Source organism: Hemiscyllium ocellatum, chromosome 31 (assembly GCF_020745735.1).
Source record: "Hemiscyllium ocellatum isolate sHemOce1 chromosome 31, sHemOce1.pat.X.cur, whole genome shotgun sequence".
NCBI lineage: Eukaryota > Metazoa > Chordata > Chondrichthyes > Orectolobiformes > Hemiscylliidae > Hemiscyllium > Hemiscyllium ocellatum.
The window spans coordinates 35627275-35653800 of NC_083431.1; the positions used below are offsets into that span (position 1 = coordinate 35627275).

The 26526-nt window shown below is 43.4% G+C and overlaps 1 protein-coding gene across 3 annotated transcripts in view; it reads left to right on the top strand.

The window, feature by feature from the left end:
* The window catches only part of LOC132830387 (myeloperoxidase-like), a 101966-nt gene that overhangs the window by 38709 nt on the left and 36731 nt on the right, over positions 1 to 26526 (top strand). For all 3 annotated transcript variants that reach the window (XM_060848043.1, XM_060848044.1, XM_060848045.1), the window contains 2 exons: positions 2156 to 2282; positions 4631 to 4760. In XM_060848043.1, coding sequence (XP_060704026.1) covers positions 2156 to 2282; positions 4631 to 4760 — 257 coding nt within the window. The remainder of the gene's footprint in view (positions 1 to 2155; positions 2283 to 4630; positions 4761 to 26526) is intronic.

Sequence of the window (26526 nt, forward strand, 5' to 3'; positions counted from 1 at the left end):
ACCCAGACCCAAGCCCTGATCCTATCCCTGTAACCCTGTATTTCCCATGGCTAATCCACATAGCCAGTGCATCACTGGACTATGGGCAATTTGGCATGGCCAATCCAGTTAAGCTGCACAGCTTTGGACTATCTGCTCTCATAAGCAAAGCTAAAAAATCCCATGGCATTTAAAAAAAAACAGGAGAGTTGTCCTCCTATCCCAGATCAAATTTATCTCTGATCTAATATCATTGGAAGAGTTGATTTAGACATTAATTCACTTGGTGTCTGAAGGAGCTTGCTGTGAAACTTTCTTGTTTCCTTTCTATTTTCTATCCAGCAGTGATTTTACACACAGCTGAACTTTTGTTTTCCCATCACCAGATAACCCATGGTACCACAACTAAATCAGTTGTGTTTTCCATTTCATCCATTAACATGGCAAGCCCATCAATGGCAAGCGCCAGGTTTTTGATATCACAATAAAGAGAGTAAAGGCTGCTCTCATTAGCTGCTGCATTGAGGTTATGCAGCAGCTAATGAGAGAAACACAGTTATTGAGCTGGATTGTATTTTCCCCTCCCAGAGGGTTTGAAGACTGGCGTTTGTCGGGGTGGGGGACATTACTTACCCACCACTGTTGATTCCATTACTGCCATACTCCCCTCACCCCTGAACAATTAGTCCAGAGGCAGTGGGAGAGGCTGGTTCTGCCATACAGTGAGTCAACTGAAGGCCTGGACTGCACATTACTTCTGATATAAGGATCTGATTCCAAATTTAACTGGCAACAAGAGGGACCTGCACCAACCATCCATCCTGGCAGATTTTTCGCCAGGGGTTGGTGTTGGGCAGGACCAGCCCTCCTTGGTCACATTGAGATGGAGTCAACATTCTCAATCCCTCGCTGCCTGCCTGCTCTCACTCTTCAATAGCATCATCAGTGGGCACTGCTCTGTGTGTACTGCTGGCATTGAGCTGCCAAGCCCTGACAACCACTCCATGTTTCTGAACGCAGGTGTCCCATCCCAACATGATGTCTATCAGCCACTAACCAATCGCAGGGCAACTGTCTTGGAGGCAGTGGGGCAGGCATCGGGTCTTTCTCTCAGCAGAGGTGGAAGGATTGGTACTATGGTGTTACATTAAATGCAGCCAAGTGCTTCACCTCAATAACCTTTATGTCCTTGCCATGTAAATGAAAGAAGAAAGGTGCCATTCTTATGAAGTACCAAGGAGAAAATATTTCTCTTAAACCTGACCAAGTCAGCATTTAATACTGCGAAGGTCCTATGTCAGATACATATTCAACTGTAATGTAGCGCCTTTGAGGTTAAGCTAAGTTGGAGGATGCCACTAATAAATATTTTCAGGCAGTGGTACATAGTAGTTCAAGTTTATGTGAACTCAGCCATGAGTACTGGGCAGAATGCAGGCTAGTTGATTCATTTTTCTAATCTTTGTATGTTTGAATATTTGTTAAGGAACAATGTCTGTTCACTGAAAGAGCACAATACTGCATTGTTAAGTAATAATATATATTCATTGAAAGAGTACACTGCTGCATTCTTGTTGACACTGACTTGAAATTCCCTAATCATGTTTTGACCCTGTCATACATCAGGATATAATATATTCAGTTTAGCTCAGCTAGTTAGATCCTTAAACAGACTCTTAAGTGCTTCTAAACTCTTGAACACATCGTCAACTCCATTGCTGAATGGATTTCTCACGTAAGACTGCAGAAAATAATCATGAGATTATCCTTCAGATTGGCAGGATTTATTTAAAATTCATCTCCCATTTCTCACTAGTAATGGACAAAGATTATATTGAAAACTAAGACCTCCTCCTCCCGATGGAGAAAGTGAGGACTGCAGATGCTGAGATCAGAGCTGAAAATGTGTTGCTGGAAAAGCGCAACAGGTCAGGCTTCATCCAAGGAACAGGAGGATCGATGTTTCGGGCATGAGCCCTTAATAAGGGCTTATGGCCGGAACGTCGATTCTCCTGTTCCTTGGATGCAGCCTGACCTGTTGCGCTTTTCCAGCAATACATTTTCAGTTCATCCTCCCGATAACATGACCAACAAAACAACCTGTAATGGCGTACTTTGAATAGGTAAACGTAATTCGCTATTCCAGTGTTTAAAGCCTTACCTGTGTATTCCACAGATGTTCAATCAAACAATGACCTCAGCCACATCTTGCAAACTTCAGGCTGTTCACCTCTAACCAAGCTTCCAGTCTGCACTGAAGAAACTGAATTCTACAGGACCATCAATGGTCAGTGCAACAACAGGTATGAAGAAGGCATTTGGTATGCTTTCCCCTATTGGTCAGAGTATTGAGTATAGGAGTTGGGAGTTCATGTTGTGGCTGTATAGGACATTGGTTAGGCCACTTTTGGAATATTGTGTGCAATTCTGTTCTTCTTCCTATTGGAAGGATGTTGTGAAACAGGGAAGGATTCAGAAAAGAAGGGTCTGTTTCTGTGCTGTACATCTGTATGATTCTATGATGGGAACTGCAAAAGCTTTATGGCAAAAGTGCTGTATGACGAACCCAGTTCTGATTAACTGTACCACTGTTAGCTACTCATTACTTGTCAGCCTCTTGAAATAAGTATTTATCATGAAGTTGGGATGACACTGAAAGGTTTAGTTAGGTCCAAGAGAAACTCAGCTGTTAAGTGCAACTGACTCTTGGTTGTACGTAGCCATATAGATTAAAAGACCATGAATTTTATTATGAGCATTTGCTGCTCTCAACCAAAGGCACAATTAGGAATTTGCAGTAACTAGCATAGTCCTTGCCTGGAGAGTACAATAAAACTAGCTAGCATAAGCATCCTGGGCTGTCATTCAATAACTAATGCTACAACCAATACATATTTTAAAATCAGTAGAGAAAATGATTTGGCTTCTCTCTAATGCACAATCAAGTAAGTTGCCCAGAATTATTCTCAATGACCACATCTGAAGAATAGACAAAGGAATAGTTGTAATAAACTGTGAGCTCTCTGAAGTTTTCAACTGGGCAATTTGCCTACCTAGACATGTAATTGACGAATATGTTTTAATAGGATAAATATAAAATTAGTAATAAGGAAACAAGCAAAAGGAAATCAATCAAGTGAAATAATAGTACTTCAGAGCCTTTGAAATGTAATCATTATTTTCAAGGTTCCAGAAACATATTGAGATATTAATTCACTGATTGTAGTGATGTTCTTTGGATACCATCAAGTTTCCTTTCATTATGTCTTTTGCATCTGTCTGAGCGTTGGCAGACCTTCAGTTTAATTTTTTATTGACCAGGTGGCACCACCAAGCACACTGTATTTGTTTAAGGTCTAAAGTGGACCTGGAACCAGGTGAGTTCTGACTCATTCGAGAGGGCCACCACTGAGCCAGTTTAACACAATATCTGAGTTGCATAACAATTTGCAATGTTGCTACATTAGATACTGGTCCTTTTCACGATATTAAGTGCCAACTACAGGGGAATCTCGATTATCCGACATTCAATTATCCAAATATCGGATTACTTGGCAAGATCACAAATTCCCAATGCTTGGCTAACCTATGTAATCCGGCATTTGACTATCTGGAATTTGATTAATAGAGCAAAACACTCCCCGTCCATGTCCTTCGGATAATTCTCTGTAATAGAAAGATTATCTCTACCCTGCTAAGGAGAGAAAACAAAAGTTATTCTGAATTTCAGGAACTGAAAACCTAAAGAAATAATTAATAAGTGTTATGCATCACCAATTCCAGGTATCCAAGCAATAAAAAGTTGTGCCATTATGTGAGTTAGATTTTAGTGAGGAAAGCGACATGGCTCTGTTTATTTTAGTTGCCAAGTTTATTGACAGAACATTGAAATGACTCTTGATGACACATTATTTTTCGATAACAGATTACACAAGATTTAGAGATGCCGGTGTTGGACTATCACCTATCCTTATCACCTGTCACCTATCACCTATGTGGGCGGCACGGTGGCACAGTGGTTAGCACTGCTGCCTCACAGCGCCAGAGACCCGGGTTCAATTCCCGACTCAGGGACTGACTGTGTGGAGTTTGCACATTCTCCCCGTGTCTGCGTGGGTTTCCTCCGGGTGCTCTGGTTTCCTCCCACAGTCCAAAGATGTGCAGGTCAGGTGACTTGGCCATGCTAAATTGCCCGTAGTGTTAGGTAAAAAGGGGTAAATGTAGGGGAATGGGTGGGTTGCGCTTCGGTGTGGACTTGTTGGGCTGAAGGGCCTGTTTCCACACTGTAAGTAATCTAATCCACTATCACCTGATGAAGGAGCGTCGCTCCGAAAGCTAGTGTGCTTCCAATTAAACCTGCACTATAACTGGTGTTATGTGATTTTTAATAGATTACACAAGAACATTCTGTATTCTGTAAACATTGTCAAGAAATATAGGAATCAAAGGTTTAATTGTGTCATCATATGCAAATGTTGCACAAATTGCAAGGCACTGTCCCAAAAAATGCTACACAAATTTTGCCTCAACAAAACATTTACATTGGTGACATGATTGTGCAAACATTTATTTCTTTTCCTGATGGAGAAGTCTATCTGCAATTATAGAATTAAATGTCAAAATAAAATATGATTTCTTTTCATCCATTCAGAAACAATCCCTTACTTGGAGCAGCTTTCACCCCATTGAAACGATGGCTCGCACCTGAATATGAAGATGGAATTACAATTCCAAGAGGTTCAAAGAAGGGCTTACTATATTCCGGATTCCCTTTGCCACTGGTAATTATTGGTCGAAGTAAAATTAATGTATGTTTGATCATGGAAGGTTCTGATTGTTTGATTTATCATCCTGCACAAACAGCTTGTCAACGTTTATGGCTGATCAGGGGAGAATTTCATGGCTTCCCTATAATAATCCACCGTGACTTCTAGATTTTACATTGTTTCTCCAAGATTTGTACTCAACAGTATAACAAAAAATCCATTTGAAGCATGTTTATGACCATTAAATTCTCTTGATCAGTAAAACATGTAGGCATCAAAAGTTTCCATCTCCAGTAAGTTGTTTGAACTTTTACAACAAAACTTATTGTTGTAATGTCTGCTTTGGTTGTAAACAGTTTGAATTGTTACTCCCCCTTAATTCCTAACTTCTTTGCAGATCAAAATTTGTCATTTTCACAACAGCTTAAATTCAGACTTATCATATAAATCTGGCTTTTGGTTCGTACAATTCAGACATGAGACCCCCAAGTTGTCACAAGCACACTAGACCTTTCCAGAGTGGCGCAGGAACTGCAATTTACCTTGTTTGTTTAGCTCATGTTTGGACTTTTAATTTAAGAAATAACCAGCAGCAAAGCTTTAGTCTTGAACCAGTCAAAGCACAACCACTTGCAGGAAATTACTGAATAAAAAAGCCAAGATACAGATGTAATGAAAATTTAGGAATGGATAAACAATATATATGCTGGGGAGGGGGGAGGGGGACTGGGGGGTGGTGTTGTTTGGAGCTGGGCTCTGCTGCTGATCCCTCTGTTGGCTTGGCTGGTAGTGGATGCCGCTGAAGCTGCCCCGGTCACTTCTCATCAGAGATTTATCTGCACTTCCACACATGCCGTATCCGTTGCTCCCAATGTCGTCTCCTCTACATTGGGGAGACAGGATGCATACTTGCGGATGTTTTCAAGCACATCTCGAGGACCCACACGCAAAACAACCCCACTGCCCTGTGGCTGACCACTTCAACTCCCCCTCCCACTCCGCCAAGGACATACAAGTCCTGTGCCTCCTCCACTGCCGAACCCTTATCACCTGATGCCTGGTGGAAGAATGCCTCATCTTCCTTCTTGGGACCCTCCACCCACACAGGGATCAATGTAGATTTCATCAGTTTCCTCATGTTTCCTCTCTACACCTTATCCCAGATCCAACCCCCCAACTCGGCACTACCCCCTTGAACTGTCCTACATGTCCATCTTCCTTCCCACATATCCACTCCACCCTCCTCTCCCACCTATCACTTTCACCCCCCAAATTCACCTACCTATCACATTCTCAGCTACCTTCCCGCCCCACACCCGCCTCCATCCCATTTATCTCTCAGCCCCCTTTGGCAAATCCCACATTCCAGATGATGGGTTGATGCTCGAAACATCGACTCTCCTGCTCCTTGGATGCAGTGTTACCAGCTGTGCGTTTCCAGTACCACACTCTTCGACTCTGATCTCCAGCAATCTGCAGTCCTCACTCTCTCTTAGCTCAGTCTATCTACAAATCAAGCCTTAAGGTAGCCACCCATGCTGGCATTTTATGAATCACTGTTCCACAATATAAAAGACAAAATTCCGTGCGGATGTTCTTGCACACTCATGTTTATTTTTCTTAGAAGCATTGAATGCTCACATCATTCTAAATACCTCCTTCAGTGGTAGATGCTGAAGTAACACATCAGCCTGCCTTCCAAATTGAAATAATTCAACAATGGAATGTCATAAATGCCATATATTGAGGCTTTTCCCCATTTAAAGAGAGATGAGCTTTTTTCAAAAAGTATAGTTAATATGATGACACAGCTTTGACTCTGCAGGCACCCTGCCTCTATTCCTGATGAAGGGCTTTTGCCCGAAACATCGATTTTCCTGCTCCTTGGACCTGCCTGACCTGCTGTGCTTTTCCAGCACCACTCTAATCTAGACTTTGACAATTGTACTCCTGTGTAGCGATGTTATTTCTTTTTTCAACTTCCTCGAGCCTCCCCACCTCTCTATCCCCTTTAAGCAATGAATTAAAAGCTATCTCATCGACAGTGTTTTGACTCCTGAGCTAATTTACACTGAGTTGCTGGATATCTATTTTAACTGTGAGCCTGTGGTATGTGAAACACCTTGAGATGTTTTCTTATGATATAATTATGATAAAAATACAAGCCTTTGGTATGCAGTTTATGGAATATGATGTTTCTTACCAAAAATTCCAGGTCACTTTAGTTCAGTGCTGATTATTTCCTCAATGGCAGTTTACCTCCAGTTAAGAGGAGCTGATCAGTAATTTTTTAAAATATTCATTGGCAGGATGAGGATATCATTGGCTAGGTCAGCGTTTATTGCCCATCAGATCCTCAATAATTACCTGCAAGGTATACAAGGAAAGCACTTTTTTTAAAAGAGATAACAGCATTTAAACTACACTAACCAATGGGCTTAAGTTTGTAAAGATATTTTCCATGATAGCTGACAACCCATCAGCCTAAACACACCTTCATCAGACAGGCCACAGTGAATGAGCTTCCATTGTGAAAATATTTTAATCATGCAGTTTTTTTATTGCATCTCAGATCTCAATTTCTGATTTAAATTTGAAAATGGACAATGTTCATTCCAACAGAAGTAATCACCGCATTTGTCCCGAAGGAGTAGTTCCTGTACATACCCAGCTTCACACTGCAGCCCCAAGCAATTGATCAGTGATGTCAGATTTTCCTGGCTCTTTGTTCACTGACCATTGTTTGTTGACAGGTTTCAAACTGTTCTTTTTGTTTGCACCCTCCCTCTCCCGACCTTTCACTCCCTTTTCAACCCGCAGCCTGTGAGTCTCCACTACCCGATGTCTGCTACTATCTCTCCCATTGCAGCCTCTCTCCCTCCCCTAATCCCTGTAGCCTCTTTGTATCCCCTCTCCCTTGGTTAAAAACTAGCAGCAGGAGTAGACCATTTGTTTCTTTGAACCTGCTCTGCTATTCGATATGACATAGTTATTCTTGCTTTCTGGTTTGGGAAGATTCTCTGCACCTAACATATATACTTATGTCTGAATCAGTTGATGTGTATCAGTCACATTTAGTATTCAATTGTTGCAAATAAATACACATTTTAAGGAGTGTCACACCAATGTCAGTCTCACAAATTACCTTTGCTGAAACGTATTTTTTTTTCCCTTCACATATTGATAGAAACTTTTACAGTCAGCTTTTATGGACCTTACAAGTTTCCTCTCCTACCGTTTCCCCAGCCCCTTGACCAGTCTTTTTGTTTTCTTTTGCTGAATTCTAAGATTCTTCCAATCCCCAAAAATGCAGCTTTTTCGGGCAATTTTACCTACCTCCTCTTTGAATCTAACATTATTCTTAGTTTCTCGTTGAAGCCTTTCCTGTTGTACTTTTGCACCAGACAGGAAAAAAATAATTGTTGTAATTCATGTCTATGTTCCTCAAAATATTAGCCTTTGCCTATCCAGTGCCAAGCCTTTTAATGAGCTCCTCAATCCTCATTGCCAACTTGTGCCTCATACTCCTCATTTAGATGTAGGACCCTTGTTTTAGATTTAATCTGTTCATTCATAATCTTAAACAATTGATCTTATTTTATTGTTGCTCTTTCCCAATACCCAGACTAGAAAAGCCTGCTCCGTTGTTGATTCTTCAGTGATCTAAAAGCACAGGCATTATACATACATACCAGGAAATCCTCTCTCACGATATCTCTGCAAGTTTAGTTTATCCGTCTATATCTAGATTAAAGTCACCCATAATTACAGTTTGTACCCATATTGCGTGTATCTCTAATCTCCTGTTTAATGCCTTCCCTTCCATCTCTACTATTGTTTGGGAACCCACAGACATGCTACACTAAAGTTTTCTGTCTCTGGGTGTGTCTTATTGTGATTTTCACCTCCCCCACTATTGAATACTGGCGTGTGTTCAGTTTCCAACTTTAATCACCCTGCAGACATGACCCAGTCATTGCAACTGGATCATAACCAAGGGCATCTATTTGTGCTGTTATTGAATCAATTTTATTGTGAAATATTTGTGCGTTAAGAATCAAAGACTTTAAACTTCTCTCTTTTGTTATCCATCTTAGCTTCATTTTCCCACTTTGGCTCCATTTGTTTCTTGCTTGTGTTTTTTTCTGCTTTCTATCTTTGCTTCTTAGTTTTTAAATGTTCACTTTCTGTTGTTTTTTTCCCCCTTCTCTGTCTTCCTGCTCAGGTTCCCATTCTCTGATTTCCTAGTTTAAGCCTTCTGCTACAGCACTAGCAAACAGCACCACAAGAAATTAGTCCTAGTTCTGCCTAGATGCATCTTCTGTTCTGTTTGCATTATTCCTAACATTCGTAGAAATGATTCCAATGTCCCAGGAGTCTGAATCTACACCATTTATACAGCATGTATATATTTGATATATTATTTCAAAGTTCGTTAACGCGTGGCAATCCAAAGATTATGACTTTTGAAGTCTTTTTAATATATGTCCTATCACCATACATTTGGCTAGTAGGACTTCAACTATTTTTTTTCCCAATATGGTGGTAGCAACATGTACCATGGCATTGACTGTTCATTTCGGGATATAGAGTCATAGAGATGTACAGCATGGAAACAGACCCTTCGGTCCAACCCGTACATGCCGACCAGATATCCCAACCCAATCTAGTCCCACCTGCCAGCACCCGGCCCATATCCCTCCAAACCCTCCCTATTCATATACCCATTCAAATGCCTCTTAAATGTTGTAATTGTACCAGCCTCCACCACTTCGTCTGGCAGCTCATTCCATATCTATATCACCCTCTGTGTGAAAAAGCTGCCCCTTGGGTCTCTTTTATATCTTTCCCCTCTCACCCTAAAGCTATGCCCTCTAGTTCTGGACTTCCCAACCCCAGGGAAAAGACTTTGCCTATTTACCTATCCATGCCCCTCATAATTGTGTAAACTTCTATAAGGTCACCCCTCAGCCTCCGACGCTTCAGGGAAAACAGCCCCAGCCTGTTCAGCCTCTCCCTATAGCCCAAATCCTCCAAGCCTGGCAACACCCTTGTAAATCTTTTCTGAACCCTTTCAAGTTTCACAACATCTTTCTGATAGGAAAGACCCCAGAACTGCACGCAATATTCCAAAAGTGGCCTAACCAATGTCCTGTACAGCTGCAACATGACCTCCCAACTCCTGTATCCAATACTCTGACCAATAAAGGAAAGCATACCAAATGCCTTCTTCACTATCCTATCTACCTGCGACTCCACTTTCAAGGAGCTATGAACCTGCACTCCAAGGTCTCTTTGTTCAGCAACACCCCCTAGGACCTTACCATTAAGTGTCTCAGCCCTGCTAAGATTTGCTTTCCCAAAATGCAGCACCTCGCATTTATCTGAATTAAACTCTATCTGCCACTTCTCAGCCCATTGGCCCATCTGATCAAGATCCCATTGTAATCTGAGGTAACCCTCTTCGCTGTCCACTACGCCTCCAATTTTGGTGTCATCTGCAAATTTACTAACTATACCTTTTATGCTTGCATCCAAATCATTTATGTAAATGACAAAAAGTAGTGGACCCAGCATTGATCCTTGTGGCAGTCCACTGGTCACAGGCCTCCAGTCTGAAAAACAACCCTCCACCACCACCCTCTGTCTTCTGCCTTTGAACCAGTTCTGTATCCAAATGGTTAGTTCTCCTTGTATTCCATGAGATCTAACCTTGCTAATCAGTCTCCCATGGGGAACCTTGTCGAACACCTTACTGAAGTCCATATAGATCACATCTATCACTCTGCCCTCATCAATCCTCTTTGTTACTTCTTCGAAAAACTCAATCAAGTTTGTGAGACCTGATATCCTGCAGCTTTTGATTTGATTTGATTTATTGTTGTCACATGTACCTAAGTGCAGTGAAACGTTGTGGTTTGTGTGCAGACTGGGTGGATCATAACATACAAGGGCATACAGATCTTAGGGTGTTTAGACAGAGTGAGGCAAACAAGGGGACAGCTGCAAAGGAGGTGCACAAAGCAAGATCTACATGAAGATCCACTCAGCAGTCTAACAGTAGTGGGAAAGAAGGTGCTCTTGAACCTGTTGGTGCATGTGTTTGAGCTTCGCTTGAAAAATTCATACCCCTTGGGCTAGGGAGGCACCACACCACCCTGGACCTTTTTTTTGTGGCTGCAGATACACTTGCCTCATGCTTTTCCTGATGTATCTATCCTCTATCCCTGTCATTCTTCATCCCTTAAGCATCAGAGTGATGAGTGGTACAATGGACCTGCGTTCCCTTGTCACTCCCCCAACATATTCAGAAATGGTATATCTGTTAGAGAGGGGGCCTTCCTCTCCTCTGTCTGATGGACACTCATCTGCTTTCCACCTGTTCAGTCTTCACCTGCAGTGTGACCACCTCAATGACTGTCTCAACATCATGGAAGCTGTGGATAGTTAGTGGACAGAGACAAAAAAACTGCAAATGCTGGAATCCAATGTCGACAGGCAGGAGGCTGGAAAAATACAGCAAGTCAAGCCAAGAGGTAGAAAAGTCAACACTTCAGGTATAACCCTTCTTCAGAACTGGGCATGGATGTAGGAGGAGCTGCAGATAAAGGGGGTGATGGGGGCAGGGTGATGAAGTGGGGATAGGTGAAGACAGGTAGAGGGTATGACCTGGATGATCAATGGGAGGAATGAATCTGGTTGGTGGCAGGGAGCAATGGAAGGGAGGGGAAGGGGCTGGGAAGGGAGTCAAGGGATGGTAAGGGAGGTTATTTGAAATTGGAGAACTCAATGTTGAGTCTTCTGCAGGCTGCCCAGGTGGAAGATGAGGTGTTGTTCCTCCAATTAGCGGTTTGATTTGTTGTGGCAATGGAAGAGGCCAAGGATGCTCATGTTGGAAAGGGAGTGGGAAAGGGATTTAAAATGGGCAGTGATTAGAAGGTCCAGTTGGCTCCTTTGAGCCCAGCTGAGATGCTCGGTGAACCATCCCCTAAGTTTACATTTGGTCTCCAGATGTAGAGAGGACCACATCAGGAGTACCTGATGCAGTAAACTAGGTTGGAGGAGAGGCAGGTGAACCTCTATCTCACCTGGAAGGACCATTTGGGGCCCTGGATGGAGGTGAGGGGGGCTGGTGTACTTGCAGATTCTGGTTGCAGCAGAAGGTACCTGGGATGCAGGGGCTTTGGTGGACAGAGTGGCGCAAACTAAGAATTCTCAAAAGGAAATGGTACTTGCAGAAGGCAGAGAGGGGAGGGTAGGGGAAGGTATTCCTGGTGGTGGGGTCTAGTTGGAGTGCCAAAAGTGTTTAAGAATGATGTGTTGGATGCAGAGAGTGATGGGCTTGTCGGTGAGGACAAGGGGGAATCTATCTTTATTGCGTTTGTAGGGGGCAGGGTGTTAGAGCAGTGGAGCAGAGAATGGAGGTGGTGTGGTGTAGGAAGGAAAAGAGCATTGTTCGAAATAGGTGGATGTCTAGAATGCTTGGGAGTGGAATGTCTCCTCGTTTGAGCAGATGTGGCTGAGGCAGAGGAAGTGGGAGAACAGGATGAAGTTCTTGCAGGACACTAGGTGGGAGGAGGTGTAGTTCAGGTTGTTCTAGGAGTCTATGGGTTTGTAGTAAATATCTGTCTGAAGACTGTCACCGGAGATGGAATCGGAGAGGTCAAGAAAGAGGAGGGAGGTGTCTGAGATGGACCAAGTGGATTTGAGGGTGGAGTGGAAGTTAAGGGTGAAGTTGATGAACTGCTCTAGTTCAGCCTGGGTGCAGGATGCTGCACAGTCATCGATGTAACGGCATAAGAGTTGCCGCACAGTGCCCATACAGGTACTGTTCAATCTAGCTGCTAAAGAGGCAGGTGTAGTTGGGCCCCATCCGAGTGCCCATGGATTTGGAGGAAATGGGAGGAGTTAAAGGAAAAGTTATTGAGGATGAGGATCAGTTCAGTGAGGTGGAGGAGGATATTGGTGGAGGGGGACTGGATGGGTCTACTGGAGAGGAAGAAGGGGAGGGCCTGGAGGCCATCCTTGTGGGGTATGGATGTGTATCAGAACTACACATCCATGGTGAAGAGAAAACATTGGAGCCGAGGAACTGGAAGTTGCTGAAGAGATGGATGATGTGGTTGGTGTCACAGATGTAGATGGGAAGTGTCTGAACCAAGGGGGAGAGGATGGAAGAGATGAGTTTGATGAGTTGGGAGCATGAAGAGATGATGAGTTGGCCAGGGTAGCTGGGCTTGTAGATCTTGAGGAGCAGATAGAACAGGGCAGTGTGGGGCTGGGGCCTATGGGTTTGGAGGCAGTGGAGGGACGATCACTGGAGACAATGAGGGCATGAACAGTGCAAGTGATTTTGGCCTGATGAGTCGCGGGCAAGGTGGAGGTTGTTCATGGTGTCGGAGAGTTGGTGTTTCACCTGTGACATAGAGGTCCGTTTTCCAGGCTACCACCGCCCCACCTGTGTCAACAGGTTTGATGGTGAACTGGGGGTTGGTGTGGAGAGAGTGGAGCACTGCACGTGCGGAGGGATGAGGGAGGAGTGGGTGAGGAGGGTGAAGAAATTGAGGTGGCCACTGTCACATCGACAGTCAGCAATAGAGAAATCTGGGGGGCTGGGGGTGGGGGGGGTGACCAAGTGGAGGAGGAAGGTTGAAGGCAGGAGAAGGGGTCATTGGAGGGAGGTTTAGAGTTCTTGTCAAAGAAGAAGGTATGGAGGCAGAGGCAGCAGAAGAAGAGCTCCACATTGCGGTGGGAACAGAATTCATTAAGGCAGGGGCAGAGGGCAACGAACGTAAGCCCTTTCCTGAGGGCAGACCGTTTGGCCTCAGTGAGTTCGAGGTTGGTGGGATTAGTAAAAATGTGGCAAGACTCGGGTGGGGTTTTGCGGGGGTCCTTAGGAGGCTGAAGGAGGGGAGGGGGCAAGAGTGATGCCATGTGGTGTGTGAGGATTGGATGTGGTTTGGTGGAGGTAGTGGGAGAGTAAGGAGATTGGGAGGGGGATGGGCTGGGGAGTGGGGGGAGGGAGTGGGAAGGGTTGCAGGGAGATGAGGTAAAGAGGGAGAGGTGGGCGGATAAGAAGCATTGTGGGGGTGGATGGGTGAGGAGGGAGAAGCTGGTGTGCTGACTGACTGGCTGCAGGTCATCAGTAGGACTCAGGCGGACCCTGGGAAATGTAGTCCAAGTCTCAGTTTCAGCGTGGGTGGAAATGACCATTTCTGATGAAGGGCTTAGCATGAAACGTCGATTCTCCTGCTCTTCAGATGCCACTTGACCTGCTCTGCTTTTCCAGCACCACACTCTTGACTGCAGAGTGGGCGGAGCCAGAATTGGAGGTAGAAGTTGGAGGGAGTTGATTCTGCCTTTCTACATAGCACAGGAGGAGTATATCACAAGTGTGATCAATGCTGTTGTGATATCCCTTAGATTAAGCTGCTGAGATATTCCTTTTAAAGAACACTTACTATACCAGGGACCTGTCTCCACAACAAAAAACTCGTCCACACTCAAAGTTCCGATTCTGTTTCAACTAATGGACTGCAGCAATTTATTCAGTAGAAAAGTGGAAAGGCAATATTCACCTGATCTGACTTCAGATGATTTCTAATGTACAGCCATTAGATGCACTTTTTCAGTCACAAACCTGTCAATCCACTCAACAAGCAAGATCTCGCCAAATTCACTGCTGACCACTCTCACTAATGTATATTGAATTCCACATTCTACTTTCACACACTGCTGTTGGCTGAATTCACCATTTCACTCACACACTGCTGTAACCTGAATTCACCATTTTACCCTAACACTGCAGTACACTGAATTCACTATTTCACTCACACATCAACTGCTGTATACTGAATTCACCACTTCACACACATGCTCCTATATACTGAAATCACCATTTCACTCAAACACTGCTGTATACTGGTTTCACCATTTCACTTACACACTGTTGTATACTGAATTCACCATTTCACTCACACACTCCTGTATACTGAATACACCATTTCATTCACACACTGCTGTACACTGAATTCACCATTTCACTCACACACTGCTGTACACTGAATTCACTATTTCACACACACTGCTGTATACTGAATTCAACATTTCCCTCACACACTGCTGTGTACAGAATTCACTATTTTACACACACACTGCTGTATACTGAATTCACCATTTCACCCATACACTGTATGCTGAATTCACCATTTCACACACACACTGCTGTAAACTGAATTCACCATTTCACACACACACTGCTGTACACTGAATTCACTATTTCACACACACTGCTGTATACTGAATTCACCATTTCACCCACACACTGTTGTAAACTGATTTCACCATTTCACTCACACTCTGCTGTCTACTGAATTCTCCATTTCTCCACACATTGCTGTATACTGAATTCACCATTTCCCTCACATGCTGCTGTAAACTGAACCAACCATTTCACTCACACACTGCTGTTGACTGAATTCACCATTTCACTCACACACTGCTGTATACTGAATTCACCATTTCACCAACACACTTCTGTAAACTGAATTCACCATTTCACCCACACACTGCTGTATACTAATTTCATCATTTCACCCACACACTGCTGTAAACTGCATTCACCATTTCACTCACACCTTGCTGTGTACTGAATTCACCATTTCACCCACACCCTGCTGTATATTGAATACACTGCTGTGTACTGAATTCACCATTTCACTTACGCACGGTGCTGTATACTGAATGCAACATTTCACCCACACACTGCTGTATACTGAATTAACCTTTTCCCTTACGCACTGCTGTATGCTGAATTCACCATTTCACTCACACGCTAATACTTACTGAATTCACCATTTCATACACACTGCTGTACACTGAATTCACCATTTCACTCACACACTGATGTATACTAAATTCACCATTTCACACACACACTCATGTATACTGAATTCACCATTAAACTCACACACTGCTGTATAATGAATTCACCATTTCACTCACACACTGCTGTGTACGGAATTCATTATTTCACACGCACACTGCTGTATACTGCTTCAACATTTCACCCATACACTGTATACTGAATTCACCATTTCTCAGACACAATGTTGTATACTGAATTCACCATTTCACTCACACACTGAAGTACTGAATTCACCATTTCACTCACACACTGCTGTATAGTGAATTCACCATTTCACACACACACACACTCTGCTGTAAACTAAATTACCATTTCACAAATACACTGCTGTATACTGAATTCATCATTTCACTTACACATTGCTGTACACTGAATTCACCATTTCTCTCACATACTGCTGTATAGTGAACCCACCATTTCCCTCACACACTGCTGTTGACTGAATTCACCATTTCACTCACACGCTGCTGTATACTGAATTCACCAATTCACCAACACTCTTCTGTAAACTGAATTCACCATTTCACCCACACACTGCTGTAAACTGCATTCACATTTCACTCACACCCTGCCATCTACTGAATTCACCATTTCACCCACACCCTGCTGTATATTGAATATACTGCTGTGTACTGAATTCACCATTTCACTTACGTGCGGTGCTGTATACTGAATTCAACATTTCACCCACACACTGCTGTATATTGAATATACTGCTGTATACTGAATTCAACATTTCACCCACACACTACTGTATACTGAATTAACCTTTTCCCTTATGCACTGGTGTATACTGAACTCACCATGTCACTCACACACTGCTGTAAACAGAATTCACCATTTCACTCACACCCTGCTGTGTACTGAATTCGCCATTTCGCTCATACACTACTGTATACTGAATTCACCATTTCACTCACACGCTGCTATATACTGAAATCACCATTTCACTCACATGCTTCTGTGAACTGAATTCACTGATTCACTCACACAATTCTGTAAACTGACTTCATCATTTCACACACACCATGCTGAATTCTGAATTCACCATTTCTCTTACACACTGCTGTATACTGAATTCACCATTTCACACACACATTCTGTGTACTAAATTCACTATTTCGCTCACACACTGTTGTAAACTATTTTCACCATTTCACTCACACCCTGCTGGATACTGAATACACCTTTTCACTTAAACACTGCTGTCTGAGTTTACCATTTCACCAACACACTGCTGTGAACTGATTTCACCATTTCACTCACACCCTGCTGGATACTGAATTCACCTTTTCACTTACACACTGCTGTATTCTGAATTCACGATTTCACTCACACACTGCTGTCTAATGAGTTCACCAATTCACCCACACACTGCTGTCTAATGAGTTCACCATTTCACTTACACATTGCTGTATAGTGAATTCATCATTTCACTCACACACTGCTGTCTAATGGATTCACCATTTCTCCCACACACTGCTGTGTCCTGAATTCACCATTTCACTCACACCTTGCTGTGTACTGAATTCCCCATTTCACCCACACACTGCTGTATACTGAATTTACCATTTCACTCACAAAATGCTGTGTACTGAATTCACATTTTCACACCCACACCCTGCTGTGTACTGAATTCACCATTTCCCTCACACCTTGCTGTACACTAAATTCGCCTTTTCCAATACCCACTGCTGTATACTGAATTAACCATTACACTCACAAAATGCTGTGTACTGAATTCACCATTTCCCTCACGCACTGCTGTATACTGAATTCACCATTTCACCCACATTCTGCTGTCTACTGAATTCACCTTTCCACTTACACACTGCTGTATTCTGAATTCACGATTTCACTCACACACTGCTGGAACCTGAATTCACCATTTCACCCACACAATGCTGTCAAATGAGTTCACCATTTCACTCACACACTGCTGTACAGTGAATTCACCATTTCACACACACACACTGCTATGTACTGAAATCACCATTTCACTCACATGCTGCTGTTTACTGAATTCACCATTTCACCCTTACACTTATGTAAACTGAATTCACCATTTCACTCACAGGCTGCTATTTACTGAATTCACTGATTCACTCACACATTTCTGTAAACTGAATTCACCATTTCACTCACACCCTGCTGTGTGATGAGTTCACCATTTCACCCACACTCTGCTGTGTACTGAATTCACCTTTTCACTTATACACAACTGTATTCTGAATTCACCATTTCACCCACACACGGTTGTCTAATGAGTTCACCATTTCACCCACACACTGCTGTATAGTGAATTCACCATTTCACTCACACTCTGCTGTCTATTGAATTCACCATTTCACTTACACACTGCTGTCTACTGAATTCACCATTTCACTTACACATTGCTGTATATTGAATTCACCATTTCTCCACACACACAGCTGTATACTGAATTCACCATTTCACTCACACACTGCTGTGTACGGAATTCATTATTTCACACGCACACTGCTGTATACTGCTTCAACATTTCACCCATACACTGTATACTGAATTCACCATTTCTCAGACACAATGTTGTATACTGAATTCACCATTTCACTCACACACTGAAGTACTGAATTCACCATTTCACTCACACACTGCTGTATAGTGAATTCACCATTTCACACACACACACACTCTGCTGTAAACTGAATTACCATTTCACACATACACTGCTGTAAACTGAATTCACCATTTCACTCACACATTGCTGTAAACTGAATTCACCACTTCCCTCACACACTGCTGTATACTGAATTCACCATTTCACTTACAAATTGCTGTATACTGAATTCAGCATTTCCCTCACACACTGCTGTAAACTGAATTCACCATTTCACCCACACACTGCTCTGAACTGAATTCACCATTTCTCTTACACATTGCTGTATACTGAATTCACCATTTCACCCACACATTGCTGTATACTGAATTCACTATTTCACTCACACCCTGCTGTGCAACGAATTCACCATTTCTATTCCACACTGCTGTGTACTGAATTCACAATTTCAACCACACACTTCTGTAAACTGAATTTACCATTTCACTCACACACTGCATATACTGAAATCACCATTTCACTCACATGCTGCTGTGTACTGAATTCACCATTTCACCCACACACCTATGTAAACTGAATTCACCATTTCACTCACAGACTGCTGTATACTGAATTCACCATTTCACCCACAAAATGCTATAAACTGAATTCACTATTTCACTCACACACTGCTGTCTACTAAATTCACCATTTCGCCCACACACTGTTGTAAACTGATTTCACCATTTCACTCACACTCTGCTGTATAATGAATTCACCATTTCACTCACACACTGCTGTCTGAGTTCACCATTTCACCCACACACTGCTGTATACTGAATTTGCCATTTCACTCACACCCTGCTGTATACTGAATTTGCCATTTCACTCACACATTGCTGTTTGCTGAAATCACCATTTCACACACACACTGCTGTATACCGAATTCACCATTTCACTTACACGCTGCTGTGTACTGAATTCACCATTTCACTCACACCTTGCTGTACACTGAATCCACCTTTTCCAATACCCACTGCTATATACTGAATTAACCATTTCACTCACAAAATGTTGTATACTGAATTCACCATTTCACCCTTACACTTCTGTAAACTGAATTCACCATTTCACTCACACACTGCTATATACTGAAATCACCATTTCACTCACATGCTGCTGTTTACTGAATTCACTGATTCACTCACACACTTCTGTAAACTGAATTCACCATTTCACTCACACCCTGCTGTGTGATGAGTTCACCATTTCACCCACACTCTGTTGTGTACTGAATTCACCTTTTCACTTAAACACAACTGTATTCTGAATTCACCATTTCATCCACACACTGTTGTCTAATGAGTTCACCATTTCACCCACACACTGCTGTATAGTGAATTCACCATTTCACTCACACTCTGCTGTCTATTGAATTCACCATTTCACTTACACACTGCTGTCTACTGAATTCACCATTTCACTTACACATTGCTGTATATTGAATTCACCATTTCTCCACACACACAGCTGTATACTGAATTCACCATTTCACTCACACATTGCTGTTTGCTGAATTCACCACTTCCCTCACACACTGCTGTATACTGAATTCACCATTTCACTTACAAAATGCTGTGTACTGAATTCACCATTTCACACCCACACCCTGCTGTATACTGAATTCACCATTTCCCTCACACACTGCTGTAAACTGAATTCACCATTTCCCTCACACACTGCTGTATATTGAATTCACCATTTCACTTACAAATTGCTGTATACTGAATTCAGCATTTCCCTCACACACTGCTGTAAACTGAATTCACCATTTCACCCACACACTGCTCTGAACTGAATTCACCATTTCTCTTACACATTGCTGTATACTGAATTCACCATTTCACCCACACATTGCTGTATACTGAATTCACTATTTCACTCACACCCTGCTGTGCAACGAATTCACCATTTCTATTCCACACTGCTGTGTACTGAATTCACAATTTCAACCACACACTTCTGTAAACTGAATTTACCATTTCACTCACACACTGCATATACTGAAATCACCATTTCACTCACATGCTGCTGTTTATTGATTTCACCATTTCACTCACACTGTTGTAAACTGAAATCACCATTTCACTCACACAGTGCTCTCGACTGAATTTGTGGGAAATGACTGCAGATGCGGGAATCCAAAGTTGATAAGCAGGAGGTTGACAAACCCGGCTAGTCACACAGCAGCAGGAGGCTGGTTATATTTCGGTACAACCCTTCTTCAAGTCTGGGGGTAGGCTTGAGGGGTTCCTCCGTTAATGAGGTTGGGTTTGGAGTGGGCGAGGGTTGTGGATATGAACAGGAGGTCAGAGTGGTGAGGTAGGGATAGATGAAGACAGGTAGAGGGTTGATCGATGAGAGGAATGAATCCGGTTGGTAGCTGGAAGGAAGTGTCAATCAGAGGAATGGAAGGGAGGGGGTGGGTCTAGGAAGGGAGTCAGGGGATGGAAACAGAGGTTATTTGAAATTTGAAATCTCAATATTGAATCCTTTGGGCTGTAGGCTGCACAGGGTGAATATGAGTTGTTGTTCCTCCAATTTGCGGTGTGGTTCATTGTGGCAATGGAGGAGGCCAAGGTTGGTCATGTCAGAAAGGGAGTGGGAAGGGGAATTAAAATGTGCAGTTACTGGGAGATCTGTTTGGCACCTGCAGGCCTGGTTGAGATGCTCAGCGAACCGTCCCCTAAGGTTACATTTTGTCTTCGTAATGTAGAGAAGACCACATCGGGAGCACCCGATGCAGTAAACTAGGTTGGAGGAGAGACAGGTGAAGTTCTGTTTTGCCTGGAAGGACTGTTTGGGGCCCTGGATGGAGGTGAGGGAGGGTGGTGTGCTGGCAGGTTGTGCATCTTTTCTGATTGCAGGGGAATGTACCGGGCACGCAGGGTAGTTGGTGGGAGGGGTGGTGTAAACCAAAGACTGTCAAAGCGAAGGGTCCTTATGCAAGACAGAGAGGGGTGGGGAGGGGAAGGTGTTCTTGGTGGTGGGGTCTAATTGGAGTTAGCAGAGGTGTTTAAAGATGATGAGTTGGATGTGGAGTCTGGTGGAGTGGTAGGCAAGAACAAGGGGACCCTGTCTTTGTTGCATTTATTGAGTTCTTCATAGTCTGTTTCACATCAATGTTCTGTGCTATACAATGGGTGGGATACTCCATGGAGGATTGGTGTGGACTTGTTGGGCCAAATGACCTGTTTCCAAGCTGTAGTGCTTCTGTGATTCTAAGAAACTCCCAGCCTCTCTCTCCTGATCACACCTAGCCTTTCCCTCTCTCATTCCATTACAAACTTCTGCCTTGTTCTTTCCCACTTTTATTTGCAGTCTTTCTTTTCTTCCTACACCTCCGCCCCACCACCACTCCCTTTCTTCACCTCAGCAAACACAACCGTCTCTTTCTCCCCCACTTCCTGACTTTGCCCCCCTCCCCCACTCTTCCTGGCAAAAGTGGCTCCCTGACTTGGAAAAGCAAGACTAGCTTCTACTTTGGAGCACCATTCCTTTTAAGGCGCTCTGGAGGGCTCAGTAAATCCTGACTTTAAACTATTCATTTTCTGTAACTGGGTCCAAAACCTGAAAGTTCCTTCCTAGCTGCACTGTGGGAGTGTCTGCACCGAGCAGCCCCTTCTCAAGGTCAACGATGCACATCAATAAATACTGCCCTTGCCAGTGATGCTCACTTCTCCCGTGTGACTAAAGAGCAGCCACTAACAATGTCTGGAATGTCTAAAATGATAAATACCTGACTCATTGTTGGCGGTGCTCATAAGGATGGGTTGTCTTTCAATCATTTGGACAGGAACTGTCTTCAGGAAATCACTAGCTTTAAATAATCTCGTCAGACATGTTATGCATATTGTTTTGGCATTTCTGGGAGAATGTAGCTCAGTTTGTAGCTATCAATCAGTTAGTCAAAAATGGCCTGAAGCAGAAGTGAAACACAGCCATTTGAAAGTAGTGTCAGAACCTGTTAAGTCACTTTTTTAAAGATAGCTATTTGCTGCAGAGAAAAAGAAGTTCTCTCTGGTTCTTTCGATTATTATCTTCACCTCAACAAACACAACCGTCTCTTTCTCCCCCACTTCCTGGACTTGTTGGGCCGAAGGGCCTGTTTCCACACTGTAAGTCTAATCTAATCTCAAACCACTGAGCTCCCAAGAAAGGAAAAAGAAAACAGGTGAAATGGAATGATGGAGCTGGTAATTTGGACCACTTGGCAGTAGCTGATCCAGGTGGATTCACATGGACATCTCCATCACTCGGGGACAATAAGGACTGAGAGTGTATTGCCAAAAAAGCACAGCAGGTCAAGCAGCATCCGATGAGCAGGAAGATCGACATTTTGGGCCGAAGCCCTTCATCAGGAATAATGAAGGGCTCCACCCTGAAACATCAATTTTCCTGCTCATCGGATGCTACCTGACCTGCTGTGCTTTTCCAGCAATCCACTCTCAACTCTGATCTCCAGCATCTGCAGATCTCACTGTCTCCCGACAGTAAGGATTGCAACTGCTGGAAGTCAGAGTCGATAGATGAAGAGCTAGAGAAGCACAGCAGGACAGACAGCATCTGAGGGGCAGGCAAGTTGAGGTTTTGGGCTGAGACCCCATCACTTGGGCCTGGTAGTGGAAACAGTTATCGTTGGTTGCTGTGCAGTTGGCTGTTGCCCAACGTGAACTCATGAGAAGTGACTGCCTGGGCACCGTGCTGGAGTGCTTATGGTTTTAATTTAATGGTTTTTTTCCATTTCTTTTAGGCTTCACACATACACGACATGTGGTCAACGTGTAACAAAGGGAATATCCACAAAATGCTTGAAAAAATTGAAGTAGACATGTAGCTCAGTTTCAAACTCTCACATCTCCAGTCTTGAATGCCAATCATGTAGAATCAGGATTGCTCTCTCATTAAAGAGATGAATGATGGCGACTAAGCCCTGAGGGTCATCATACTTTAGATGATGGGAGAGGTTGAGAGGGAGAATACTGTGTAGTAGCCAGTGCAGGAACTGAACCCACACTGTTGGCATCACTCTGCATTGCAAACCAACCGTCCAAGTTAACTGATAATTATGTCCTTATATAGACCACAGATTCATACCGTTGAATTTGTCTCTTTGGAATGTGGTTACTTGATTAGATTCTGGACTTATCAGAAATGAGGTTGTTCATTCTCTTCATGTTCTTTGTAGTCTCCTCCCTGTTAGCCACTGGGTGGTTTGGGAAGCGTTATGCAGGAAGAAGACAAAGAAGTGAATCCTTAAAAGAGTATAAAGGCAGTAGGAGTATACTTAAGATGGAAATTAGGAGGCATAAAAGGGACATGAGATAGCTTTGGCAAATAGAGTTAAGGGGAAATCCAAAGAGTTTTCACAAATACATTCAGGATAAAAGGATAACTAGGGAGAGAATAGGACCCCTTAAAAATCAGCAAGGCAGCCTTTGTGTGAAGCTGCAGGAGATGGAGGAGATACTAAACAAGAATTTTGGATCAGTGTTTACTGTGGAGAAGGACATGAAAGATATAGAATGTGGGGAAATAGATGGTGACATCATGAAAAATGTCCATATTACAGAGGAGGAAGTGCTGGATGCCTTGAAATGCGTAAAGATGGATAAATCCCCAGGACCTGATCAGGTATACTCTAGAACTCTGTGGGAAGCTCGGAAAGTGATTGCTGGGTCCCTGGCTGAGATATTTGTATCATCAATGGCTGCAGGTGAGGTGCTGGAAAACTGGAGGTTGGCTAACGGGATATCACTTTTTAAGAAGGGTGGTAAGGACAAGTCAGGGAACTGTAGACCAGTGAGCCTGAGTTTGTTATTGGGCAAGTTGTTGAAGGGAATGCTGAGGGACAGGATTTACATATACAGAGGAACCTTGATTATCCAAATACCATTGAATTTTGAATTATCTAAAGAAGATCTCAAGGTCCTGATAAAAACATTTCATCAAAGACGTGTTACCAACACTGATTATAAGTGAATTTGGCTGACTGAAATGCTGCCAAGAACTGCCCTAGATGTTGATGGGAGCCCTGGCACCATCTCCAACTGACTGATCTCCTGGTGTGTGTGTGTGTGTGTGTGTGTGTGTGTGTGTGTGTGTGTGTGTGTGTGTGTATGCGCTATTATGATTCATCCCCCCAAAGGCAACAGCTTGCTGTTGGTGTCCAGTCTGGCTGTCATCTCCATCTCCATCTCCATTCCTTCATTTTGTTCTGGAGTTCCACTGGGGAGAAGAGGTGAGAGACATCTGGCGGCTTCACACCATCCGCTGGCTGGAAACATGGAGAGTTGAAAGCACACAGCTGGGGGGTGGGGTGGGCAGGACGCACACGGGGGTTGTTGTCTAGTCTCCTAAATGGGGACTTCCAAAGGAGAGGCATTGAATCAGTTATCTGAATAATCCATTAGCCAAACAAAAACTGCCCATCTACCTCGTTCAGATAATCGAGGTTCCTCTGTATTTGGAAAGGCAAGAACTGATTAGGGAGAGTCAACATGGCTTTGTGCGTGGGAAAGCATGTCTCATAAACTTGATTGAGTTTTTGAAGAACTAACAAGGAGGATTGATGAGGGCAGAGCCATAAATGTGATCTATCTGGACTTCAGTAAAGTGTTCGACAAGGTTCCCAATGGGAGACTGGTTCGCAAGATTAGATCGCATTGAATACAGGGAGAACTAGCCATTCGAATATAGAACTGGCTCAAAGGTTGAAGACAGAGGGTGGTGGTGGAGGGTATCTTTTCAGATTGGAGCTCTGTGAGCAGTGGAGTGCCACAAGGATTGGAGCTGGGTCTACTACGTTTCATCATTTATATAAACAATTTGGATGTGAACATAGGAAACAGAAAGTTAAAAATCACACAACACCAGGTTATAGTCCAACAGGTTTAATTGGAAGCACACTAGCTTTTGGAGCGACGCTCCTTCATCAGGTGGTTGTGGAGGACAATCACCTGTGCCTTACAATTGTGTCCTCCACAATCACCTGATGAAGGAGCGTCGCTCTGAAAGCTAGTGCTTCCAATTAAACCTGTTGGACTATAACCTGGTGTTGTGTGATTTTTAACTTTGTACACCCCAGTCCAACACTGGCATCTCCAAATCATAGGAAATATAATTTGTAAGTTTGCTGATGACACCAAAATTGGAGGTGTAGTGGACAGCGAAGAGGGTTACCTCAGATTACAATGGGATCTTGAACAGATGGGCCAATGGGCTAAGAAGTGGCAGATGGAGTTTAATTTAGATAAATGCGATGTGCTGCATTTTGGGAAGGCAAATCTTAGCAGGACTTACACACTTAATGGTAAGGTCCTAGGGAGTGTTGCTGAACAAAGAGACCTTGAATAACAGGTTCATAGCTCCTTGAAAGTGGAGTTGCAGGTAGATAGGATAGTGAAGAAGGCATTTGGTATGCTTTCCTTAATTGGTCAGAGTGTTGAGTACAGGAGTTGGGAAGTCATGTTGCAGCTGTACAGGACGCTGGTTAGGCCACTTTTGGAATATTGCGTGCAATTCTGGTCTCCTTCCTACCGGAAAGATGTTGTGAAACTTGAAAGGGTTCAGAAAAGATTCACAAGGATGTTGTCAGGGTTGGAGGATTTGGGCTATAGGGAGAGGCTGAACAGGCTGGGGCTGTTTTCCCTGGAGTATCAGAGGCTGAGGGTGACCTCATAGATGTTTATAAAATCATGAGGGGCATGGATAGGACAAATAGGCAAAGTCTTTTCCCTGGCATGGGGGAGCCCAGAACTAAAGGACCTAGGTTTAGGGTGAGGGGGAAAGATATAAAAGGGACTTAAGGGGCAACTTTTTCATGCAGACAGTGGTGTGTGTATGGTATGAGCTGCTGGAGCAAGTGGTGGAGGCTGGTACAATTACAGCACTTAAAAGGCATCTGGATGGGTAAATGAATAGGAAGGGTTTAGAGAGATATGGGCCAAATTGGACTAGACTAGATTAGTCGGCATGGACAATTTGGACCGAAAGGTCTGTTTCCGTGCTATACATCTCTATGACTCAAATCAATTATTTAGCTCCTAGTGATGAGGATAGTCTCAGAGTGCAAAACATGGAGAGAAGCTGACTTTTTTGCCACTGGAACAGTGTCACCTTTGCTCCTCAGTCTCCTCAGCAAAGGCAACTAGACCTCCCCCCCAATGAGGACAAACGATCAGTCCTCAGCAAAGGGAACCTTCTCCCCAGTCCCA